General features: G+C 42.3%; 2 protein-coding genes across 6 annotated transcripts; both read right to left on the reverse strand.

Annotated features, from left to right (window-relative positions):
• Window positions 1-271: 271 nt before the first annotated feature.
• On the reverse strand, window positions 272-5,266 carry si:ch211-117k10.3 (Krueppel-like factor 15). Its single transcript, XM_062546349.1, has 3 exons — window positions 5,143-5,266; window positions 3,291-4,341; window positions 272-2,650 (listed from the first exon to the last, which is right to left on the reverse strand). Exons 2-3 carry the CDS (start codon window positions 4,271-4,273, stop codon window positions 2,482-2,484), a joined length of 1,152 nt encoding a protein of 383 aa, XP_062402333.1. The 5' UTR covers window positions 4,274-4,341; window positions 5,143-5,266; the 3' UTR covers window positions 272-2,481.
• Window positions 5,267-6,866: 1,600 nt separating this feature from the next.
• Window positions 6,867-14,983, reverse strand: LOC134093066 (solute carrier family 45 member 3). Of its 5 annotated transcripts, none has more exons than XM_062546352.1 (7): window positions 14,964-14,983; window positions 14,195-14,309; window positions 13,628-13,872; window positions 12,193-12,667; window positions 10,146-10,943; window positions 9,291-9,556; window positions 6,867-8,934 (listed from the first exon to the last, which is right to left on the reverse strand). In XM_062546352.1, the coding sequence occupies exons 4-7, from the start codon at window positions 12,332-12,334 to the stop codon at window positions 8,533-8,535; spliced, it is 1,608 nt and encodes a 535-aa protein (XP_062402336.1). In that variant the 5' UTR covers window positions 12,335-12,667; window positions 13,628-13,872; window positions 14,195-14,309; window positions 14,964-14,983; the 3' UTR covers window positions 6,867-8,532. The 5 variants fall into 5 exon arrangements, with proteins under 5 accessions (XP_062402336.1, XP_062402337.1, XP_062402335.1 ...); XM_062546353.1 differs by lacking the exon at window positions 14,964-14,983 and having other exon boundaries at window positions 13,628-13,719; window positions 13,823-13,872; window positions 14,195-14,421; XM_062546351.1 differs by lacking the exon at window positions 14,964-14,983 and having other exon boundaries at window positions 14,195-14,421.
• Between the last annotated feature and the right edge of the window lie 7,445 nt (window positions 14,984-22,428).

Consider the following 22,428-nt stretch of genomic DNA (forward strand, 5'->3'; position numbering starts at 1 on the left):
ATACCTATGCTATGATCTCGATAAACTCGAAAAGCACTTCGCCAAGTGAAAACATAACTGCCTCCTGGATCCAGACAGTGTCATGTAATCATATCTCCCTTGGGTCATTTCAGACCTTCCCTGAAAATGTCATGGAAATCCATCCATAACTTTTTGAGTTATCTTGCGAACAGACAAACAGACAGACAAACAAACAAACCACGATGAAAACATAACCTCCTTGGCGGAGGTAATAACCAGTAGAAAGAGAAACAAATCTTTTTTGTTTTTTATTTATCATACATAGGAAAATAGCATTTGACATGTTCAAAAATAGAACCTATACTGTTTTTTCACCATCTCTACAATAGAGTGGCTACATCTGATGGCTTTGTTAATGAGTACAGTTAAACTGAGTAGCATGACTCTCCTGGTAAGGCAACGGAAAATGTTTCGAAAACGAGGGATTGTATTTGGCATTTGGATTAGTGTCATACTGTAAAGAAATGAAAGCTTATCGTCATTGCTTCCCAAAACATGGTGATGAAAGATACAGATGACCCTTTTAAGATATTTTAAAAGTGCTATTCCTATATCAGTCCAGTTGTATATTTTGGGTGCCAGGAACTCTATACATGAAATAGGCTATGACATGTTTAGATCACCATCACACAGACCCTCATTCATAGACCAAATGGAAAGTATGAGGATTCCAACTTCACACACCTGCCTGCCATCAGCTAAGTGCACTTTTCAGGTTGCAGTGATTAACAACAGTCTCCCTCAAAGAGGTCCAGCAAGGACATCCACTACTCCAAGAACAAAAACCATGATTCATCAAGGCAGAGGAGAAAAAAAACCTTGACATTTTCTGGTTTTCTCTTACATAGCTTAATCAGATAAAGTGTTGCCAGATAGCTTCATATCGACATGAAACGATCAGCTGCCAGACCAAGAATCAGTGTAAATGATGAAGCTTTTATCAGCCTAAAAGAAACTATGGACGTTAACATAGACTAAACTAAAGTAACAAATACAATAAAAGAACAATGGTGCATATGCAACAAACATACACTGATATTATACAACAATAAAGAAAAAAATAGCTTATAATTCATACAGTACTTAAGTGGGACTCTTGGGTGATGAAGTTCATCATTACCAAACATGTCCCACATGAGAGAGAATTGTGAGTGTTATGTTTCCAGGGTGCTTATTTCACTGAAAGCCGGCATGCGGAAAGGACCGGCAGTTTACAGTACAAAACAATACCTTCAGGTGGACCAGGGAGTTTGATTGGACATGGAAAGTAAAGACAACAGTGAGGTTAAGGACACACGGTCAACAGCTGCTGAAGAGCACTTCTGTACTTCACTATGGAGGGGAACACACACTTGCAGGGGAGACCGCACTCCTCTTGATTGCAATGTTAGGGACTGCATGCTAAGAAAGTGAGAGCACTACTGTTTATTTGATTTGAAAAACCGTACCGGACGGTCTCACTGGAGCTAATTTGTGAAACTAAAGCCGTATTTACTTATTGATGAATATTACAGTTTATTATGTGTTTTTTTTTTGGGGGAAATTGGAACAATGTTGAGATTAACATTTCTTAATAAATGCTTTATCGTTGGAAAAAGTTACTCGAATGCGTTTCTGTTTTAGTGCAATCAGTGATTCCATTTCATGATTTCTTCACCCACTTTTTAAGTAATCGTGGTGGTCTCAAGCTAAAGCCTGGTACACAAGCACTGACAGGGCACATTGCCTTCATTTTTTCAAGGCTATTAACTGTCAATTAACCCCCCACCCCACACACACAATGCATGGAGCTTGCAACTGGCAAATACATTTGAGTCTTTAAAAGCAAGCCTTCAACCGAGCACCATAAAGCCCGCTACACAATCAGTCTGTCATTTTAAGGTTAGTGCCGCCAACGTCACACCAACTAGCTAAAACGTTCTAAAATAATTACCGACTGATTGGTGTTCTATAAATTAACATTCATATCTTTCCTACTGATTGTGCTTAAGATGTGTCCCAAGAATAAGGGACACTCGTGTTTTTAAGGGCCGCTAATAGATCGATGATTTGCTTCAGACTCACAGATGTTGCCATTGTTTGGCAGACGAAGGGACAGACCGAGGGACTGGCTGTGGATATCTGCTAACACTAAGAGTAACTCACAAACCTGCTCTGAGCTTAACAATCACATCCCTGAGCGGGTTTCAAGTTAGCTGGCCATAGCACTGCAAGAAAGCTAAAATATCAGCTTTACCTCTACTATGAGAGGGCGGGGAGGAGGATGCAAACTTTTCACCTGCTTTTTTTTTCTTACATACAAAAGCACCTTGGACATATATTGTAACTGTTATTTTGTTATTGTTGTTGCTGATGTTGTTGTTGTTGTCATTTGCTGGATTTCCTTACGGAACAGCACCAAGGCCAGCAAAGCCTGCAGAGTGGCTTGAGACTCAGTTCAGACCCGAGGGGGGGGGCGACTCAGAAGCTGGCCCGGACGAGCCGCCCGGGCCGGGGGCTACGGTGCACCTTGGTGTGTTTGGACAGGTGGTCACTGCGGGCAAACTTCTTGTCGCAGAAGGTGCAGCCGTACGGCTTGACTCCGGAGTGGGAGCGCCTGTGACGCGACAGCTCGTCAGAGCGAGAGAACCTGAGGGAAGAGAGGAGGGGCAAAATTAGTCAAATTTGATGGCCTATCAAAGAGATCAAGAAAGGGATTACATTTTTATACAAATATATATATATTTTTTACTACTACCAACAAATAGTTCCGGTTGGAATAGTGTATATTGTTACCATGTAATATGCCTAGTAGAAGTAGTAGTAGTAGTAGTAGTAGTAGTAATAGTAGTATTTGATACCCAGCTAATTACGATTTATGGTCATCATTACTAAGTGCTACTCTTCATTTAGAATGAACAGTGAAAAGATTGTCCTCAAACTGTTCTGACACTCTGACATTCATAGGTTAGCCTACATGTCTGTGCCATGGCCGGAAAAGCAGGCAAATACACAACACTGCTAGAAATGGAAACAAGATGTCCAGTAGGCCGGAGATAAAAACACTGCTATTTTGTTGTACCATGATATTTCTATCTTTGTTTCCCAAGTTTGAAGCCTTTTGTTTACAAACAAGAAAATATCAGAGCGCAGTTGCTAAGGTGTAATGTCAGGTCTGAAGGTCTAGGCCCAAAACGTTGTAAATAAATAAGTAACCTGCGAAATGGTCAGTGTGCGGGACTTTTTCTATGTTTTTCTAATGTCAGCAAGCAAGAGCATGTGTACTGTACCTCCAGCCGCAGTCGGGCCAGCTGCACTGGTACGGCTTCTCCCCGGTGTGCCTGCGGAAGTGGGCCTTCAGGTGGCTGCTCTTCGTGTACATCTTCTCGCAGCCGGGGTGCGAGCACTTGTGCACGCGCAGCATCTCGGACGCGGGCCTGGGCGGCCGAGGAGGGATGGCCTTCACCAGGTTGGCGCCCGCCACGCCCACCGCCCGCACCGTCAGGGGCAAAGGCGCGATCTTCACATACTTCTGGTCGGGCCCGCCGGGGAAGGGCAGCAGGGTGGACGACGACATGGGCCCTTGCTGGGGCGACAGCACCATAAAGTTCTGGGCGTTCTGCACGCCCACCAGCAGGTGCGCCACCCGCAGGCCGGGAGGACTGGGAGCCAGCGGCTGCAGCTGCAGGAGCACCGGGGAGCCCATCAGGACGGAGGCCGAGGGCGAGGCGGGTACCGGGGGCACCGTCTGGTCCACTGGCAGGTTCGGAGACAGCGAATCGTCAGAGGTGGACGGGGGAGTGGGGCTAGCCTCAGCATCCTCCATTTCCTCCTCTTCCTCCTCCTCCTCCTCTTCTTCTTCATCTTCCTCCTTGCTCTGGTCGTCAGCTGCTCCCAGAAGGCCCTCCTTCACCTGTTCCATCTTCTCGCGCAGAAACTCCTCGATGTCTTCCAGCGTGGGCGCAAAACCGTCTGTCAGACCCGAGTCAAAGTCCGGAGGCTTGTCCTCTCGGTCCGTGCTGGGAGAGCTCAGGTAGAGATGGAGCGGGGATGTGTGGGTGCCCCCGTAGTCCCCCTGCGCCTGCTGCTCCCTGGGGCTGCAGCTGAGAGGGACCCCGCTCTCCCCGGGGGTCGTGGGACTGGAGCAGAGGGCCAGGGTGTGGCCATCGCTGGTCTCGCTCCCCTCCACACTGCTCAAAGATACAGTGGCGAGGGAACCATCCCTCAGTGAATCACTGTCACTGGTCACCACTTTGTCACTTACTGAGACCATTTGTCAAAGTCCCAACCAAAGGGAAAATATGATTAAGTACTCCAGGAAGGAAATGATCCGTGTCAACTCTTAAAAAACAAAACAAATGACAGGATATGAATGATCTGTTGGACATTTGTGTACCAGGCAATCATAAATACACTCGAAATGGCTTCAGTATTGTAATGATTATGCTTCAGCTGATAATGTCTTCCCTTGGTTGAATAAGTCACACTCAAATTACAGCAGGATATCACTGAATGTAAGGCCTACATATTATTCTCGTCTAAAAAAAACTAACATGCCGGTACAGAACAGAGAACACTAACAAAAAAGAACATCATTATAGGTCCATTAGCTGCTGACTAATGACGAAAAGCAGTAACCTATGAGAGAGAATGATTTATTTTCCCTGATGACACATGTAGCCTATGCTACGCGCTGACGTTGGTTACATTTATAACAGATTTGAAAGCCCCGTAGTCTTGTCGCAATCGTGTAGAGCTGCTTATTAAAAAGCGTGATTTCTATGTTGTTTATACCAATGTAATAATAACATCACCATAAGGATAGCGTTTGAGCATTACTACTGGCCGTTGTACGTCAACGCATGTCACGGAACGTAACTTACTAGATGCGAAAAAAACTCAATATTTTACGTTTTCCAGCCAGCTTGCAACAAATGTTAAAGCCCACGCGATACATACTTCACACGCATGTGTCGCATGGCCACGCGCACGACCACGTTTGCGACTTCTTTAGATATTAACCAGTCTCAAGTTCCCTCAACAGGGTCATCGAAATTCTATTCCACGTTCTGGCCGATCCCCACCAACAACCACCACCTACTAAACAAATATTTGCATACATAAAAACGGATAATTTATTACCTCTACAAGAAATGTGGATGTTTCTCTCCAAGGCGAATAATACAATCCACGGTCTCGAATGTTTCCCTCGTGTTATGACTGGTAAAAACATCGTCCTTGCCACGGTTCCATGTTGGCATTCTTTGCAGGCCCATCACATGACACGCATTGCAATACACTTGTAGGCACGGATCCTATTCTGCCTCTTCTATTGGCTGGACGGGTGGAGGCTCGTCCTAAAACAAGAGTTGCTATTGGTTCAACCCTCTCATCAATGTTGCTCTCAGGAAACATTGCTGAGTTTAAAACCTTTTGACAACAACGCCACGATTGACAGTGACGATAAAGCCAGACATTTTAACCACATAACCCATAGACTACAATGTTTCAGTTTAGTAGGCTATCCAAGTTCAGTGTGCTGGGGTCGTCTCCGTGCTGAGATGAAAGTAGCATTGTTTATGGAACATAGCATATCGCTTAGGCATGGGTGGGTGTGGCGTTGAAGGGTTTATTGGGCCTACTGTCCTCCTTTCCGTGTACATTACGCATGCAGTTTTCCCGTGCAGTTGGATGGCTTGAAAAAGTTTGGTCCTTGTGGCCCTTGAGGTCTTCTCTTGAAGCCACTTTTGTGCATGTAGTACATTGTTATTGGTTTGTTGTAGCCTACTAAAGACATTAGTTAATGACTATAATGAAATGAACTTGGATCAACTGGTTTGATATTTTTTAAGTTCATAGGCTATTAAGTTTATCCTCCTGATGACACAACACTAGTAGGCTATTTACCCTGTGGATTCATATTTGGTGTTGTTTTAAATGGTTGACATGTCATTGTACATCATATCACCATATTTTTTATCAATATCTTTTCCCATATCCTATGTGATTCAGTGAATGATTATGGTCATTGGGTTTAGAACTATTTGAAGGAGATTTAGGGCCTTATTGTACACCCGGCGTACTGTAAGGTGATGCAAAGTGCGACATAAGGCTTAATTCTTATCTCACACTCAATAAAGTGAGGAATTTCATTCATTTTCATTTTAACGTTACTGCGTTCAGTGTTCTTTTTTTCAGGCTATGTTTTTGATGGTAGCCATTGTCAGTCAATAGTAAAATAACTGTTTTGTCACTGACTAGACCACAGTGAAGTTAGTTTCCCTTTGTTTTGCTTTGCAAATTTGCTTGAGTTCAAATAATAGGTGAGTTCAGGTGCATGTACTGTAGGCTACTCTCTGCTAGTCACAAACAGGTTTTAGTAAAGCAAGGTTGGAATCCCTGTTCCATTATGGTCTTGCGCAAGCAGACTCTTTCAAAAGTGCCGCTGACTACTATCAAAATACAGATGAACTACTTGAAGTTGCACTGCTTGCTGTTAAAGGGAATTATCGATGTCATAACATCCTTTCAGCCAATGAAAATTACATCATGTCATTCCCTTTAACAACAATCAGTGCAACCTCAAATAGCACCATCACACCTTCTGCCACACCCCTGGGTGCAAGTCTTAGTACAAGTGATGACAATTTGAGTGTTTAACTTCCATTGTGTTCATGTCAAGTTATAATTTAAACGTTTTAATCGCTTAGTGTTTTTTTTTTTTGTAGAACTAGGCCTACTTTCTGCAAGTTCGGCAAATGAGTACTTTGATAAAGCCAAAAAATAGATCTACTTCATAGGTGTGTTAATGACATATGGTTAATACACATTCTTTAGAGTGCAGGATAATGGCAAATTCAACCAAGCAGTGGAATAATAACTTTTATTCCTTATTGATGGGTCATGATGACACATTGTAAACATTCATTTATTTGTGAGATGCTTCTATCCAAGTCCACTGTGAGGTAGAGTAGGCTAAGCAAAAACACAATAAAACACCTTACTGAAAGAGAAAAAAACCTTAGGAGAAAAAAAGTTAAGACAGTCAGTCTGGTATTGCCATAGTCTAGTGGTGAGATAATGAGATTGCACAGGTAGGACTTGCATCAAATGAAGAATAGCTAATCTGGAAAACCTAAATGTGTCTAATGATAGCCTAATGGGCTCAACCATTTTCTTGCATTAAAACATAAAAACTGTGAACAACACAGTTTAGTTTTTGGATGGCACACAGGGGAAATTGTCCGTTACAGATTGCAAATACTAGTTCAAAAGTCACCGTAAAAATGGCTCGGCTTACACATTCTCATGAGTTAAAAACTGACAACATATCAACCCCTCTTCTTGAGTGACACAACAGAAAATAGTTTAAAAACAGATTTTGTGGAAGGAAGATGATGTCATATCCTGGAACCACAAATACATCAAGTATTCCCAAGTAGTAATAGGCTATTGGACTTCCTTTAATTTTTTTCCGGCAACCTGGAGAGCAGGATAGATGACTGGCACTTAGTGAAACTTGTGTGGTCTACAAGTATTCTTGTGGGGTCAGAAATTGGGGACTAGAAGCATGTTAAAAGTACTGTAAATAGTGATAACAAGAGGGCATAGTGGCTAAGGAGCTGGGCTAGCATTCAGTAGCCTGAAAAGTTGTGGGTTAAATCCCGACTGCTACAGTTGTGTGGCGAAATGCAAGACATATGAGATTGAGCAAGGCACTTCATCCAAAGTTTCGCTAAAGACCTTTGTAATTATTGACGTAACAAGTCACTTTGGTTAAAAGCGTCAGCCAAATGAATAAGTCTAGATAGCCCTCGAGCTACAGGACACATTTGGACTGGTTTAGACACGTATATTTGGCTACGCAAGACTAATCTCCAGTTAATGTAGCTTAAGTGCGGTTATCCACACAGGGATGTTACTTATACCTTCATCAACCTTTGCCATCACAATAGCAATATATAACAATATAACAACAATGTTTTTCAGAATATTCCAACCCCTAACACAGTTTATACAAGAAATACAAATAAATAAAATAAATACTAAGGGGTTCATTTATATTAGCACTTTGCATTAATATATCTCTGAATATAAAATTGACCCTATGTTCCCTTATCCCACTTAAATCCATCTAACCCTTCTTTGACCTTTGAACTTTAATAGTAGATAGTCGAAATTGTAAACAATACACTAAAACATTCTCTTTTGGTTAGAAAATCTGCTTTTGCTGCTGAAGAATATTGACCTGACCTTTTTTTTTTTTTAATTATCACTATTTACTTTTGGTATGAAGGGTGTATTTTGGTTTTTAAAAATGTATAACAGAGAGAACATTTCTCAAATATTCATCCTTTTGACAGACTTCTATGTTAAGCCTCAAAAAGTCAGAAGATCTTTCTTTCTCACAGATCTCCTTGATTGTTCAAAAGCTTTCAGCTCGGGGCTGCAGAAGCCTGACTTTGCAGTTCGGCAACATTCCTTTTTTAAATATCAAAACATTTTGCCCTGAGGAAAATTTTAGTCAATGCATCACTGAAGCAGCTCCATATCCTTCCTGTCGAAGATGATCCGCGACGAGAGCCACACCGCCAGCAGACTGAGGGCACAGGAGCTGGCCATGTAGGCGCTCACGTTGTGGGTGAACTGAACCAGCGAGCCCATGAGCAGGGAGGGCACCACCTGGGAGAGCAGGTACGCACTGTCCAGCAGTGCCAGGTCCAAGCACATCCCTCTGGAGGAGCTGGGGAGCTCCAGCTCTGGGTTGGGTAGAGGGACGATACAAGCTGAGGAGCAGGTCTCCTTCTGGGGGAGGAGACAAGCAGATGCACAGGTCTCCTCCAAGCTTGCCACCTCGCCCAGAAGTCCATTTTGTGTGAAAGAGGTGTCTTTGCTAGTGTTCACAGGTTTTCTCACAGTGCTAGGGAAGAACACCTGCAAAACACGTAAACAGTTTGCTTTCTCGTCTGTAAAAGAGTCACTGGTCACTGTCATGGGTTATATTTGTCACTCTAAGGCAAACATATTAAACATACACTACACTTTCAATTATCCCTCACTTACACAGTTACTAACTTATATCACATTCTATTGTATTTATAAGTATTTTGAAGACAACAGTGTTTACTGACAATGACAGTCAAGGCTACTGCATCTGCAATAATATGTTTATGACATGTTTACATTAGACTTATGAAGGAACAGGTTGATTAAACAGCTGGTGTTCCATAGGCTACGTGACGGTGTAAATCTGCAGGTGCGTTTGAGAGTTCTGGAGGGACGGGGCTCACCTGTTTGTTGGAGTGATACAGACAGATGAGGGTATACGGCAGCACCTGTAGCGTGCAGAAGGTGAAGCCGGTGGCGGCGGCCATGGCGGTGACCAGGACGGTGCTGTGGGACAAGGTCATGACGGCCGTGCTGAAGGTCAGCATTCCCACGCTGCACAACAGGAGCGCCTTGGGGCCCACGCGCGCCAGCAGCCGCTCCATCAGCAGGGAGCAGCACACCGCCATCAGACACTGCAGGAACAGGCCGAGACTGGCCATCCGCACGCCTGTAGCCCACACACACACACGCGCGCAGACACACACACACGCGTGCAGACACAGACACATTTAGACATATGTTTAGACAAATATACACACAAGTAGACACATACGTGTAGACAATACATACACATACACACTTACTGTAGGCACAAACACACACACACACACACACACACACACACACACACACACACACACACAGACATACAGTACATACATACATACAGTTTACTTCTTTATTTGTATCCACAATTAAGAATAAATATCACATAAGGATACAAATTTGACAGGTGCAATGTGGCAACTTCCAATAATGGAAGAGATTGAACAGTATTTAGAGAGTTGTTTTGCTTTCACTTTTGTAAATCCCACCATCCTGAGTCCTCAGGAAGGTATACACATACACACACACACACACACACAGAGAGAGAGAGAGAGAAACAGACATACGTATCAACAAACACACACACACACACATTGGCACCACATGACATATGCACATACTGAGCTGTTACTGTTACCACACCCGTTAAGTCCACATCTAGATGTGCTGCTGCAGTTAAGGAGTAGAGCAAACAAGAGCGTCCAACTGACCTTCCTCATAAAGCAGCCTCCGCTTGGACCCGGGCACGGCGCTGGGCTGGCCGTGGTACAGCCGCTCCCCCACAAAGTCCGTGTAGAAGAGCAGGAAGCTCTCCAGGGCCATCCAGCTGCAGAAGTCGGCCAGGAAGAGGCGGCGGAGGACCCTGGGCATGCCCTGGTACATCTGGTAGGACTGGGGCAGCATGGCGAGCAGGCGGGCAGCGGCCCCGCACAGGCGCAGGGGCATCAGCCAGCTGCAGCAGCGGTGGAGCCTCCGCTTCTTCCTGACGCCGCCGCTCTCCTCGGCGCCGGCCGTCGACTCCTCGGCGATCATGGCCGTGCTGAGCATGCAGGCCAGGAAGATGAGGGTGAGCAGCATGTAGATGAAGGCCTCCTGCCTGCCCAGGTAGAGGGCGGCCACGCCGGCGCTCCAGTCGACGGCGGGCAGCAGGTAGCCCAGGCAGCCGCCCAGGCTGAGCAGCAGGGAGAAGGCGGTGAAGGCCGAGCGGCTCTCCTGCTCGCCGGGGAACAGGTCGCTGACCAGCGCCTCCAGCGGCGTGAAGCAGGCCTGGCCGCAGAACTGCAGCAGGACGATGCCCAGCACCAGCAGCCCCACCTCCAGCCAGCGGGGGCGCCGGAGGGCCAGAAGGGAGGCCAGCGACGTGGCGTGCGGGATAAGTACCAGCGACAGCAGCACGCCGACGCTCAAGGCCCAGATGAAGGGGCGGCGCCGGCCGAAGCGACCTTTCCAGTTGTCACTGGCCGAGCCAATCAGGGGGACGAAGATGAGACCGAGCACGGGCCCCACACCTAGAGGAACAGACATGATGAACATGTAGCTGTTATGGCCATAAAGGCTAGGTTAGGTTACAGTCATGAAGGCAGGGTGAACAAACACAGCTAATGTCTTTGCCGCAAGGAAACAGATTCATACAGTTACCAAGGCGCTCAGTTGGGTTGTTTGTTTTGCTTGTATTGAACTCTGACTCACTTTTACGTTGCTGTGGAAATCAGTTGTTGCCAAATAAGTAAATGTAAATATAGAACTTAAGCCTAAGCTCAAGTATAGGTCTAGCCTTTTTAGATTTTGACCTTTCAGAACCACAAAGCCATAACTTAAAATTATCTTGAGACAATTTGTCTTTTTTGCTTTAGGACTGGAGTCCCACAGGAGCAAAATGTTTTTTTTCAAATATGATAAACAGAACAAGTAATGTGGAGAAAGCTTATCAAATGCTGATTGTAACTGTCTCCTATGCCAACAACATCTTAGTAGAGGAACACAAATGGGTATCTCCCTCTTATCATTTTCCTATTTTCAAGGTGTCTGCTTGTCCTCAAGACTATAGCTGCCTACTACTAGCTTGTGAGCCAAAGTATATATGGAAATGTCTGTGGGAAAAATGCACCTCCCTGTCATAAACCCACACATGTAATATTATAGGCCGATATCCTTTTACTGCTCCATATTCCAAAGGTTTAATGTGTCCAATAGCATCAGATATTTGTTTTGCTCCAGAGTGACCCATAACACCTGTCACTATAGCGACAACAGGAGTGACCAAGGATAATACATTAAAGTAATACTGCCATGTTTTTTCCCTTTTCCTTGTTCCTCCTTCACGTTAACGTGCCCAGTGTCAGCTACTTTTTTGAGAAGGTCCTAAAGTAACCCTGTCTCTCTAACATGTACTTTTGTACTCCATGAGAACTCCATTTGGTAAACAAATTATATGTTTTTAAGTTGTCTTTTCTCTCTTTCCTTCTTCCTTCTTTCATTTTCTCTCTGTCTCTCTCTCTCGGTCTCTCTCCCTTTCTCTCTCTCTCTGTCTCTCTCCCTTTCTCTCTCTCTCTCTCTCTCTCTCTCTCTCTCTCTCTCTCTCTCTCTCTCTCTCTCTCTCTCTCCCTCTCTAGCAGTAACATTCTTGCCAAAGCTCAATATACACATAGAAAGACGAATATGTTAACTTGCAAATATGTTAAGTCTCTCTCTCTCTCTCTCTCTCTCTCTCTCTTTCTTTCTCTCTTTCTTTACTTCATTCTCTCTCTCCATACTCACCCAACACCATGGTCATGTAGCGCTCCTCCAGCCCAGCCTCCAGTAGGAGCGGGGGGATGTAGATGGTGCCCACCGCCAGACACACCTCCAGCCCACATGTCATCATGTTCACCAGGAGCAGCAGGCAGAGGTGGCTGCGCATGGTCACAGCGCCCACGCAGCCCCGGGCCTCTCCCTCTCCCGGCCCCAGCTGCCAAACTTCCTGTTTGCTCCTTACAGGGGCGAGACCCAGGGACAAGTCTGTCTGTGCGCTGCTGCTCTTGCTGCTGCTGCTGCTGCTGCTACTGCTGCCGGTGGTTCAGAGAACTGAGAGGAGAGCTGGTGATTTCCTTGACAGTAACATAGATGGTGATTTCCCATGATGCCCCAGCTGAACTCTACCAAGAGAAGCTATAGGGGGGCCTTTCAGGCACAGTTGGGTCATGGTTGTCCGTAGCCTCAAGCACCTCACCGTCCTCCGTGTCTACAGATCAACCTTTGCGGAAGAACAAAGCAAGAAAAGTTCAAAAATGTCATTTTTTCTTCATACGATGACCACACTGTCATAAATCACATTTAGCTGCTGAATGCCTTAGAGGGATTTTTTTGTCATGGTTTCTATAGACAAACCTGTTCTAAATCACTGCCCATGGCATCCCTTATGTGATTGTACTGTACAACCAAGTACAATAACCACATATGTGAATACAAAGGAGCTACAATTATGAGGCTGCAACAAAAAGGCAACCTCCACCCCTAGCTAGGGATGGTCTAAGGCCAACACCTGAAGAAGAAAACTTACGTGAATCAGCTTCTGTAAAGAACAGGTCACTCATAAGCCATTGCTCACAGTGTGTATGTTCATTGTGATGAACAAAAAATGGACACACAGACACTGGTTATCTAGGCCAATGAAAAAACTGCTACAGTGGAGCTCATATCTCTCATCAGCCAATGAGACACTATTTACTTGAGCGTGTGTGGCTTCAAGTTCAACATGCAGTACAAGGAAAAGGATCTTTTTTGTTTACACAGTGACCAGCTCTGCTGTAAAAGAGGAGCTGTTAAGGCCCACCGACGTGGCCAGAGGTGATTATTAATTTACTAAATTAAACATTAAATAACTAAACCAACTGTCATCTTCACACACGGACATTCAGCCAGTAATCAGAAAGTGAAAACAAAAGGCAAAAAGTCAAGTTCTATGTTTCAAGTTCTACTTGACCCAGGGACCATACACTAATTCACAATAGACAGAGATCAATACTACATTAATTTCAATTAATTAATGTCCTGATGAATTCACTTTACAATTCATGAAGCTTTCCAGTGTTCAAGGAATGAAAAGTAACTTTAACTTTTACCTGTTATCTATCGCCAATGACACTTCTCATGAGCAACAGAAGATAATGAGTAAGTAACACTGTATCAACAACAACAAGTGGGAAATGCTTACTTGACTTTTCCACAACTCCATCAGTCCAGCGGAGAGGAAGTCTTCAGAATGTCTGGCTTTGCCCCTGGAAGCCAATTCAGCATGTGTGTAACCTATGATGACCAGCATCATGTTTAGTACTCACGGAACAAGCTGATGGGACATCCTGGAAGGGGAGGGACTGTGGATCTGCTGAATGTCAATATGAACCCATACCTTGCGCAGGTTTCAAACAGGATTTTCTTCATTTTTTTCCCAAGACTTTCCTTGAGGGGAGAATGACAGAGGTGAACCAGCCAGGTAGCTATCTCACCTATCAGAATGAGAGAGGTGGAGCTTCTATGGGTGGATCTAATGACGTCTATCAGAGCCATTGCCTCGGTTTGTTTACTTTGACTCCAGGGCAGGCACACAGAGGTGGCGTAATTCAATCCAGGCTGAGTTCAGTTTCTTTAGCTGATTGAAATCAATATCTGGATTTGATTCACAAACAAGGACACCCAACGTTTCTATGGTGAAACTCAAGGTTCTAATCTGTTCAAAACCCCACCAAATATTCACATTATAAGCTCCCAAATGCATACACACCTCAGATAATTCAACTTTTTTTTTTTTGAAGTCCACAGCACCCCTGTGCGTCTACTCCTTTGAAACAGTCAACAATCCCTTGACCAGGTTGGTGCCAATTCACACACCTTGATATCTTGGTTTTGAAAAAAACAACAAACATAAACAACAACAAAAAAAAGTTACATCGGTAAACGTCCACCTGTTACCAGAGCATTCCAGAACAGAGCACTGGCAAGGCGGTAAGAACACAAAGGAAATGCATTTCTTCAGGAAATGACAGCTTGGAAATGAGTTCCTAGTCTTCCGCTTCAAGCTGATTGCCCAACAGAGGCGTGGAGGGTATCATGACTAATCACTACAAAAACAAACACCACAGTTCTTTAAACATTAAAATACAAGAGAACTGAAAAAAAAACTGATTTGACCATCAATTCCACAGAATCTGAGATCCTCTGCCTACCAACTTTGGTGGCATCAGTTTGATAAATATATCTTTAAGTTATGTTTGTTGTGAGCAACAGCTTTTTTTTTTATAGCAACTAAATAGTCATTACTGTTTCATACCATATCAAGAAATAGCTTTGTCAACTATGCAATCAGAACCTTAGGTTTTCTGACAGCCTTGTTAGGCAATATTTTATCCCTGATCAATGTAAAGTTGATATCTGGCTACACCAAAACAAGATAAATCCATTGTGTATTTTACACAATCATCTTTATGGCTTGGTGGCCTTTATTAATGAAATTAAAACACCCAACGCGTACAAAATTTGAGCTATGACATTACCTTGTGATTCCTTCCACCAACATTTAAAAATGAAACTGATTGACTTTGTGTGCCAAAAAGGGAACTGCTTTCAAGTTAACTCATGGGGTGTGGATGGCCACACAAACGTGTTTATGCAGTTGAACTGTCGAACAGTTTTGCCAAATTCTTTGCTTTCTGTTTTCTTGTTACTTTGACTTCAGAGTTTGTGTTTTACTCTTGAGTTATACATTCTCAACATGTGCTATACATTATACATGTTATACATTCACATTCATACATGTATACATTCTTGACCCCTGAAATACTGAAATACTGTAGTCTTATATTATTTATTATATTAATAGTCTTGCAGATGTTGAATATAGATACTGGTGGCAAATTTCACAATCAAAATCAAACTGCATCATAATTCAATTAATATGAAATCATAGGGGAATTTAACAGACACAAATAATATCACAATCAAAAGCATTGGTGAACACTTTCAAGCAATGTAAAACAGCCACTCAGACACATCCACACTTTTTTCGTCCGACTTCAATAAACTGCCATAAACTAACCGTAAAGGCAGTCAGTGACTCAGCTTTCAGATGCGACAATTAACAGTTGTGGTTGCTATTTTCTGTCTGCCATCTTTAAACTGCAGAGAAAGCTAGTTCTCTATCTTCTGCATGTGGGCTGTACTGCATGTTATCAATAAATTAGGCTGTATTATGAAAGTGTTGTTGACATTTATTTGGTCTTATGTAAGGCTTGTGTGTTAATTAGAGTTCAATATTTATTTCTTGTTCTCAGATGTTTTTTGTTAACATGTTCTATTAAAGTGTTTAGGCCTACTGAATTGACGCAGCCACTTAGGTCAGAGGACTGTTTTGATTAGATTAGCTATCTTTTAAGACATGTAATCATAATATACTCTCCTCCCATGTAGGCTACAAACTGAATATATTCCATTATCAGTTCATTTCTTATTTCATAATCAAATTGTAACAATACATTTGGGAAACCAAAGATGTTATGTGACGTCTATCAATTGCACGTTTGTCATGGTCAATGCATGAGACTTGCTCAGCAAGGACGTGGTTGAAACTGTAAGAACAACGTGCAATGTGCAACGTGTGATACCATGTAGCCTACATGAATTCATACAGTTCATATGTGTGCATCTCAGAAATCTCCCTTGGGCAATAGATTAAAGGTACAGGCTGTTGAAAAAAATTCGGACTGTGATCAAATGCTAGTTACCTTTAACCATTAGCATACATTTAACATTTAGCTATTTCAGGGGTGTGAAATCAGTTGTAATTTTTGATGACTTGACCTCACGTTCCTCGATCTCTAAATCCCCCTGCAACTTCAATTTCTGCAGTTTCTTCACAATCTTCTCAATACAACCCAGTATAGCAGTATGGCCTTGTGCAAGGTCGTGATGTACCTTTTCCAAAGATCTGGTCCAATTTGTTGTCACTAGCAGTAGGCCTAAAGCAGAACTAGCACATTTCTTATCAGAAGGAACTGTGTTCACAGGCACCTAAAGATACATAAACTGTCGTTACAGGGGGATTTAGAGAGGAACTTGAGGTTAAGTCCTCAAAGAGTAGGCTACAACTGATCGGGCACCCCTGAAATCCACGTATGAGGAAGGAGACATAAGATTGGTACTGCATGCCTTTTTAAATCGGTTTAATACTTGTGTTGCGTCTTCTAGAGATATTGATGCTCTCCTGCGTTTGTTCTCCCACTTTCAATGTATGCAATGTAAACATCTCTGGAAATCTGGAAACAGCGGTGTATAACTATTGATTTTCCTTTGATAAACTCAAACAATGATATGAATTAATGTGCATTGCCCTGCATCTATGCTCCCTAGACCCTCTGGTATGGCAACTGCTCTGCCTCTGACCAGAAAGGACGGCAAAGGGTGGTGAAAACTGTCCAACACATCATAGGTGTGTGTGTTTATGCATGTGTGCATACGTGTGTGAGTGTGTGCGTGTGTGCGTGTTTATGAATGTGTATGTGTTTGAGTTTGTGTTTATATGTGTATGTGTGTGTGTGAGAGAGAGAGAAAGAGAGAGAGAGAGAGAGAGAGAGTGAGTGTGTGTGTGTGTGTGTGTGTGTGTGTGTGTGTGTGACAGTCCTGCCTTGTATCATCATCCTCTACCTGAAACCCTTTGCTCAACACCACCATCTACAGGCCGATGGGTAAACACATTTATACAGTGCCTATAGAAAGTCATCATACCCTTTTGAAATAGTTACTTTTTTTGTCTTACAGCCTGAAATCAAAACCCATTTAAAAAAAAATCTTTTCCAGTTTTATTAACAAATTTAGCTGTACAACATCAAAATAATGAAAAAAAAGTAAACAGTTCTGAAAATTAATAAAAAATGAAAAACTAGAATAACAAGGTTGGACAAGTCATCATACCCCTGACTTAATACTTTGTAAAGCTTCCTTTTGCTTTCATTACAGCCATCAATCTGTTTGGATATGTCTGTATTATAGCTTTGCACACCTAGTTAGGGGAATATTTGCCCAATTTTCCGTACAGAAATGTTAAAATTTAGTCAAATTCTGTAGGGAATGGCGATAGACTGCTCTCTTCAAGTCAATCCACAGATTTTCTATAGGATTTAAGTCAGGGCTCTGACTTTTCCACTCAAGGATATTCACCATCCTATCCTTAAGCCACTGCTTTGTTCTTTTGGCAGTATGTTTAAGATTATTGTCGTGTTGGAAGGCGAATGACCTCCCCATCCTCAGCTGTCTAGGAGAGGGACGCAGGTTTTCCTTAAGAATGTGGGTGTACTTGGCAGCATCCATTTTCCCTTCTATCCTGACCAATTGCCCAGTTCCTGCTGAAAAGAAACATCCCCACAACATAATGTTGCCCCCACCATGCTTCACACTAGGTATGGTGTGTTTTGGGAGGTGTACTGTGTTGGTTTTCGCCAAACATTGCGCTTGGAGTTCAGTGCAAAAACACATCTGGAATATTCTGCTACCATGTGGAAAAAGCTTATATGGTCAGATGAGACTAAGATCGAACTTTTTGGAGACTAAGATTGAAGTTTTTGGACTGAGCTCCAGGCGCTAACCAAACACAGTGTACACACCCAAACACACCCAAAACACACCATACCTACTTGGAAGCATGGTGGGGGCAACATTATGTTTTGGGGATGTTTCTCTTCAGCGGGGACTGGGCAATTGGTCAGGATAGAAGGGAAAATGGATGCTGCCAAGTACACCAAAATTCTTGAGGAAAACCTGCGTCCCTCTCCTAAACAGCTGAGGATGGGGAGGTCATTCGCCTTCCAACACGACAATAATCTTAAACATACTGCCAAAAGAACAAAGCAGTGGCTTAAGGATAGGATGGTGAATATCCTTGAGTGGCAAAGTCAGAGCCCTGACTTAAATCCTATAGAAAATATGTGGATTGACTTGAAGAGAGCAGTCCATCGCCATTCCCTACAGAATTTGACTAAATTGTAACATTTCTGTACGGAAAATTGGGCAAATATTCCCCTATCTAGGTGTGCAAAGCTATAATACAGACATATCCAAACAGATTGATGGCTGTAATGAAAGCAAAAGGAAGCTTTACAAAGTATTAAGTCAGGGGTATGATGACTTTTCCAACCCTGTTATTCTAGTTTTTCATTTTTTATTAATTTTCAGTATTGTTGAGTTTTTTTTTCATTATTTTGATGTTGTACAGCTACATTTGTAAATAAAACTGGAAAAGATTTTTTTTAAAATGGGTTTTGATTTCAGGCTGTAAGACAAAAAAGGTAACTATTTCAAAAGGGTATGATAACTTTCTATAGGCACTGTATTTCATGTCGATTAATTAATTTATTGTAGCCTATGGCCCCCATGGATGAAATTCCACAAAATATGGCAGAGGATAATCATACACAGGAAAATTAGTTCAGGTGCCCTCCATTTATTGTATGGCCCCAGGGACCAAATGTGTATTGGCCATAAATGTCTAGTGGGGTTACATGCCCATCGTTTCATGTTCCCCGTTGTTTCAGTGACCCAGGAATCGTTGACCAAAAAACAAAACTTTGACAACTCCTAAATCGCAGCTACGCTAGTGGCGGTCATAATAGAAACACAATAACTGATTTATCAAACTCCTGTGCACTGAAGGAATTCCACAACAATTTGTCTGTGAGGTTCACAGACACACAAGCTGGCCTATCAGTCACTGATTCATCATCTCTATTATGTACATAGTTGAGTCAGTCATACTCTAGAAACTTCTATTGACACTGAGGAAATAGATAGACAGGCACAAACACACCAACACAAGCATCCACAAGCATATAGGAAGAAGAGGCATTTTCAAGCCATTTTTGTTTTCTTTAAGATTAAAACACTTCTTTTTTGATTACATGTTTCTTCCATATTGTCTTACAGCCTTTTGGCATGTGTCAGGGTCATTTTCAGTCAGAACAAACATATTGGTTAAGAGAAAACCAACATTAAATCAACATTTAAATAAATCAGTATGAATCATTTTCTCCCTAATTGTGAACGCAAACACACACACACACACACACACACACACACACACACACACACACACACACACACACACACGCGCGCGCGCGCGCGCGCGCACACACACACACAGCCACACACACAAATATTGTCTCAATTGTGTGTGTGGCTGTGTGTGTGTGTGTGTGTGTGTGTTTGTGTTCACAATTAGGAAGAAAATTATTATTTTTTTCTCTTCTTCTTTGTAGTAGTCATTTAGTGCAGCATGCTCAGACCTGTTGCTCATCCGTCAATCACGGTGGTCACTGCAAGCGAATCGATGTCGACCGTACAAGGAGACTTTCTCTTATCCTCATCGCTGGTCATTTTCCCTAAAAGGTTAGTCTCTCTCTCAGCAGATTTTTTTGGGGAATATGTTAAGTTAAAAATGTTAAATGCTAAAAGTGTGACTAGGAGTACTCAGTAACATAAAAAGCTTTGCGTGTATGAGCCATCCCAAGGTTATAAAAATTGTGGTAAAACAGATCTTGTTCTGTTCAGAAAACTGTGAATGGGATGACAGTGTGTCATGACTCACACACACACACACACACATGCACGTGCTTACAGGTGGCCTTACGTGTCTTGGGTGGCATTCCTGAGAGATAGCCATACAAAATCTGATTGATTTGACGGGCAGGTTTATTCATGTCCATGTCATGTCATGTCAGTAAATCATTCTTTATGCGGGCAGGGTGTGGTATACAGATGGGGCAATGCCTTGTCTGTCTAGGCTAACAATAACATCTATAGTCTTTCTGTGCTGGAACTGGAATTGTGGTGACATAATTGCTGAACGTATCATCAAACTAGGCCTTAATTGCACGAAGACGGAACAAACATTTCAGTGAAAGCAAATCAATCTGCAAAATACTGCATTAAGTACAGGGCCTACAAAAGGTGGTCTTGATTTGCCATTCAGATCAGAAATGACTAGTTGTCCATTCCTAAACATCATGCAAGAACCTTTTTTTTATTGATAATATTTCTGATGTTTCCACTTAGGTGCATTCAGAGTAGCACAGAGAAAGAAACACAGCACGCATGATGATGCCAATTGGGCAGGGATAGAAGGTAGCATGGTTGAGTGTGGAAAGGAGCAAAAAATATGGACTTATCTAGTTAAAAAGTGTAATAGCTTGTTTTTGATATAATACTATTCACACAATCACAAATCTGACCACATATTGGCGTATCCAAAAGGGCATATGTTCTCACATAAAAATGCAACTTGCTAAACTTTGACCCAAAGCTAATAGCAATGCATAGATTTTTGTTCATATAATCATAGCAATGGTTGTGATTTATTCATCCCAATGCCATTAGATAAAATAACACAAGGAGGTATAGAATCAATGTTAATTATATGGCTATGTCCTTGCTATCTTTAGTTATGTTTCTGCAATCTGTGCAAATTGTGTTTTCTATCAAATGTACTCTACACAATTACATTAATAGTTAAAGATGTTTGACATTCCTTTGACATTCTTTTGGTCTCTCCATTTAAAAGCAGATAGGCCTATTACCATTTGGACCAAAGACAAATGAATGAACACAATTTGCTAGCAATATTTGTCATCCCTTTGATATAGCAGAGCATACATCTTGTGTAACTTCAGTTTATTATTTGTTCCTAATGGTTCAACATTTAATGAGCTAATCAGGTTTGTAGGTCCATGACTACAGTTTGGAGACACCTAATGAAGAACCCATTAATCTTTCCATGAGTGTTTATTCACAGATTGATTGTCTCAATCCCAAAGTGCAAAAACAAATGTTGGGCCAGTTCTTTCACACAACTGCATGTCTTGGCACTGAAGTGAAGACATACCATTCCAAAAGGGCTTGTTGAACTCGGACAGATGTCACTGTTCCCCAGCACCAGGAAATTGCTAGCCTATACCTATGCTGGGAAATTGCAATTGCATCATATCTGATCTGACTCAAGTCCTCTGACTCACAGCCTTTTAGAATTCCTTACATTTCATCAATAATCTCTAAAGGATATCTGCCTTATGTCGAGTTGTGTGTGCTTAGGTTATTTTACATCTTTTCGAGAGACAACTTTCTTCAAGTTCTAGGGAAGCTTATGCTTTTCCTACATACTCAATCTTACTATGGCTAAAAGAATTGGAAAATAATCATCACTGTAATAGCAAATAGGTTAAATTGGAGTTTGCTCTGCAGCTCGGCCCATTCCCAAGTCACCAAAAACTGAGGATCTAATTACAATCGCTTCTCAGGAATGGGGTGAGCTGTATATGACAGATGCATTTAACACAACCAGAGGCTGTGCTGATGACGTCAAACAGAAGTGCATTTTCTTTGGAATTGAGCAAACAACTACATTTAAAATTTTCCATTTGCAAAAAAAGATGTGTTTTCTGCACTGAAACGATTTGGTAATAGTTTAATGCACCGGTTTAAGCTCAATGTTACTGCTGGTTATACTTCTGGAAGTCAATTAAGAATTTCCAGAACCATTCTCAATCTCAACTGAGATTTAAGAAGCAGTCTGGTAATAAAGGAGAACTCCGATGATTTTTCACATACATCTGTTAATCGGTTCTACCTAGCTAACCAACAGCTAGAGCTGCCAGGTAGCTACAGTGCTACACTCTGGGGGCATGTCCATTAGTCACCAGTCACCACAGAGTAAAATCATCCACTATTTCAAAAAAAGTAAATGGTGAAGTAAAGTTTAACAGCACGACCAACAACAGGATTAGAAACCAGTTAAATCAGTACAAAATTAGGTTGACTTTATTGGAGGCAGGGTAACCATTTATCATCAACATTGTGGTTGTCATTTGACCCTTAAGCCCACAGTATTGCCGTTATGACTCCCACCCCCATAAACATGCACAAAAAAAAAACACCTCCCCAAATGCTGTCAGCTCCCTCTACGGGAGAATTTCAGCTTCT

This window comes from Sardina pilchardus, chromosome 9 (assembly GCF_963854185.1).
Source record: "Sardina pilchardus chromosome 9, fSarPil1.1, whole genome shotgun sequence".
Taxonomy (NCBI): Eukaryota; Metazoa; Chordata; class Actinopteri; order Clupeiformes; family Clupeidae; genus Sardina; species Sardina pilchardus.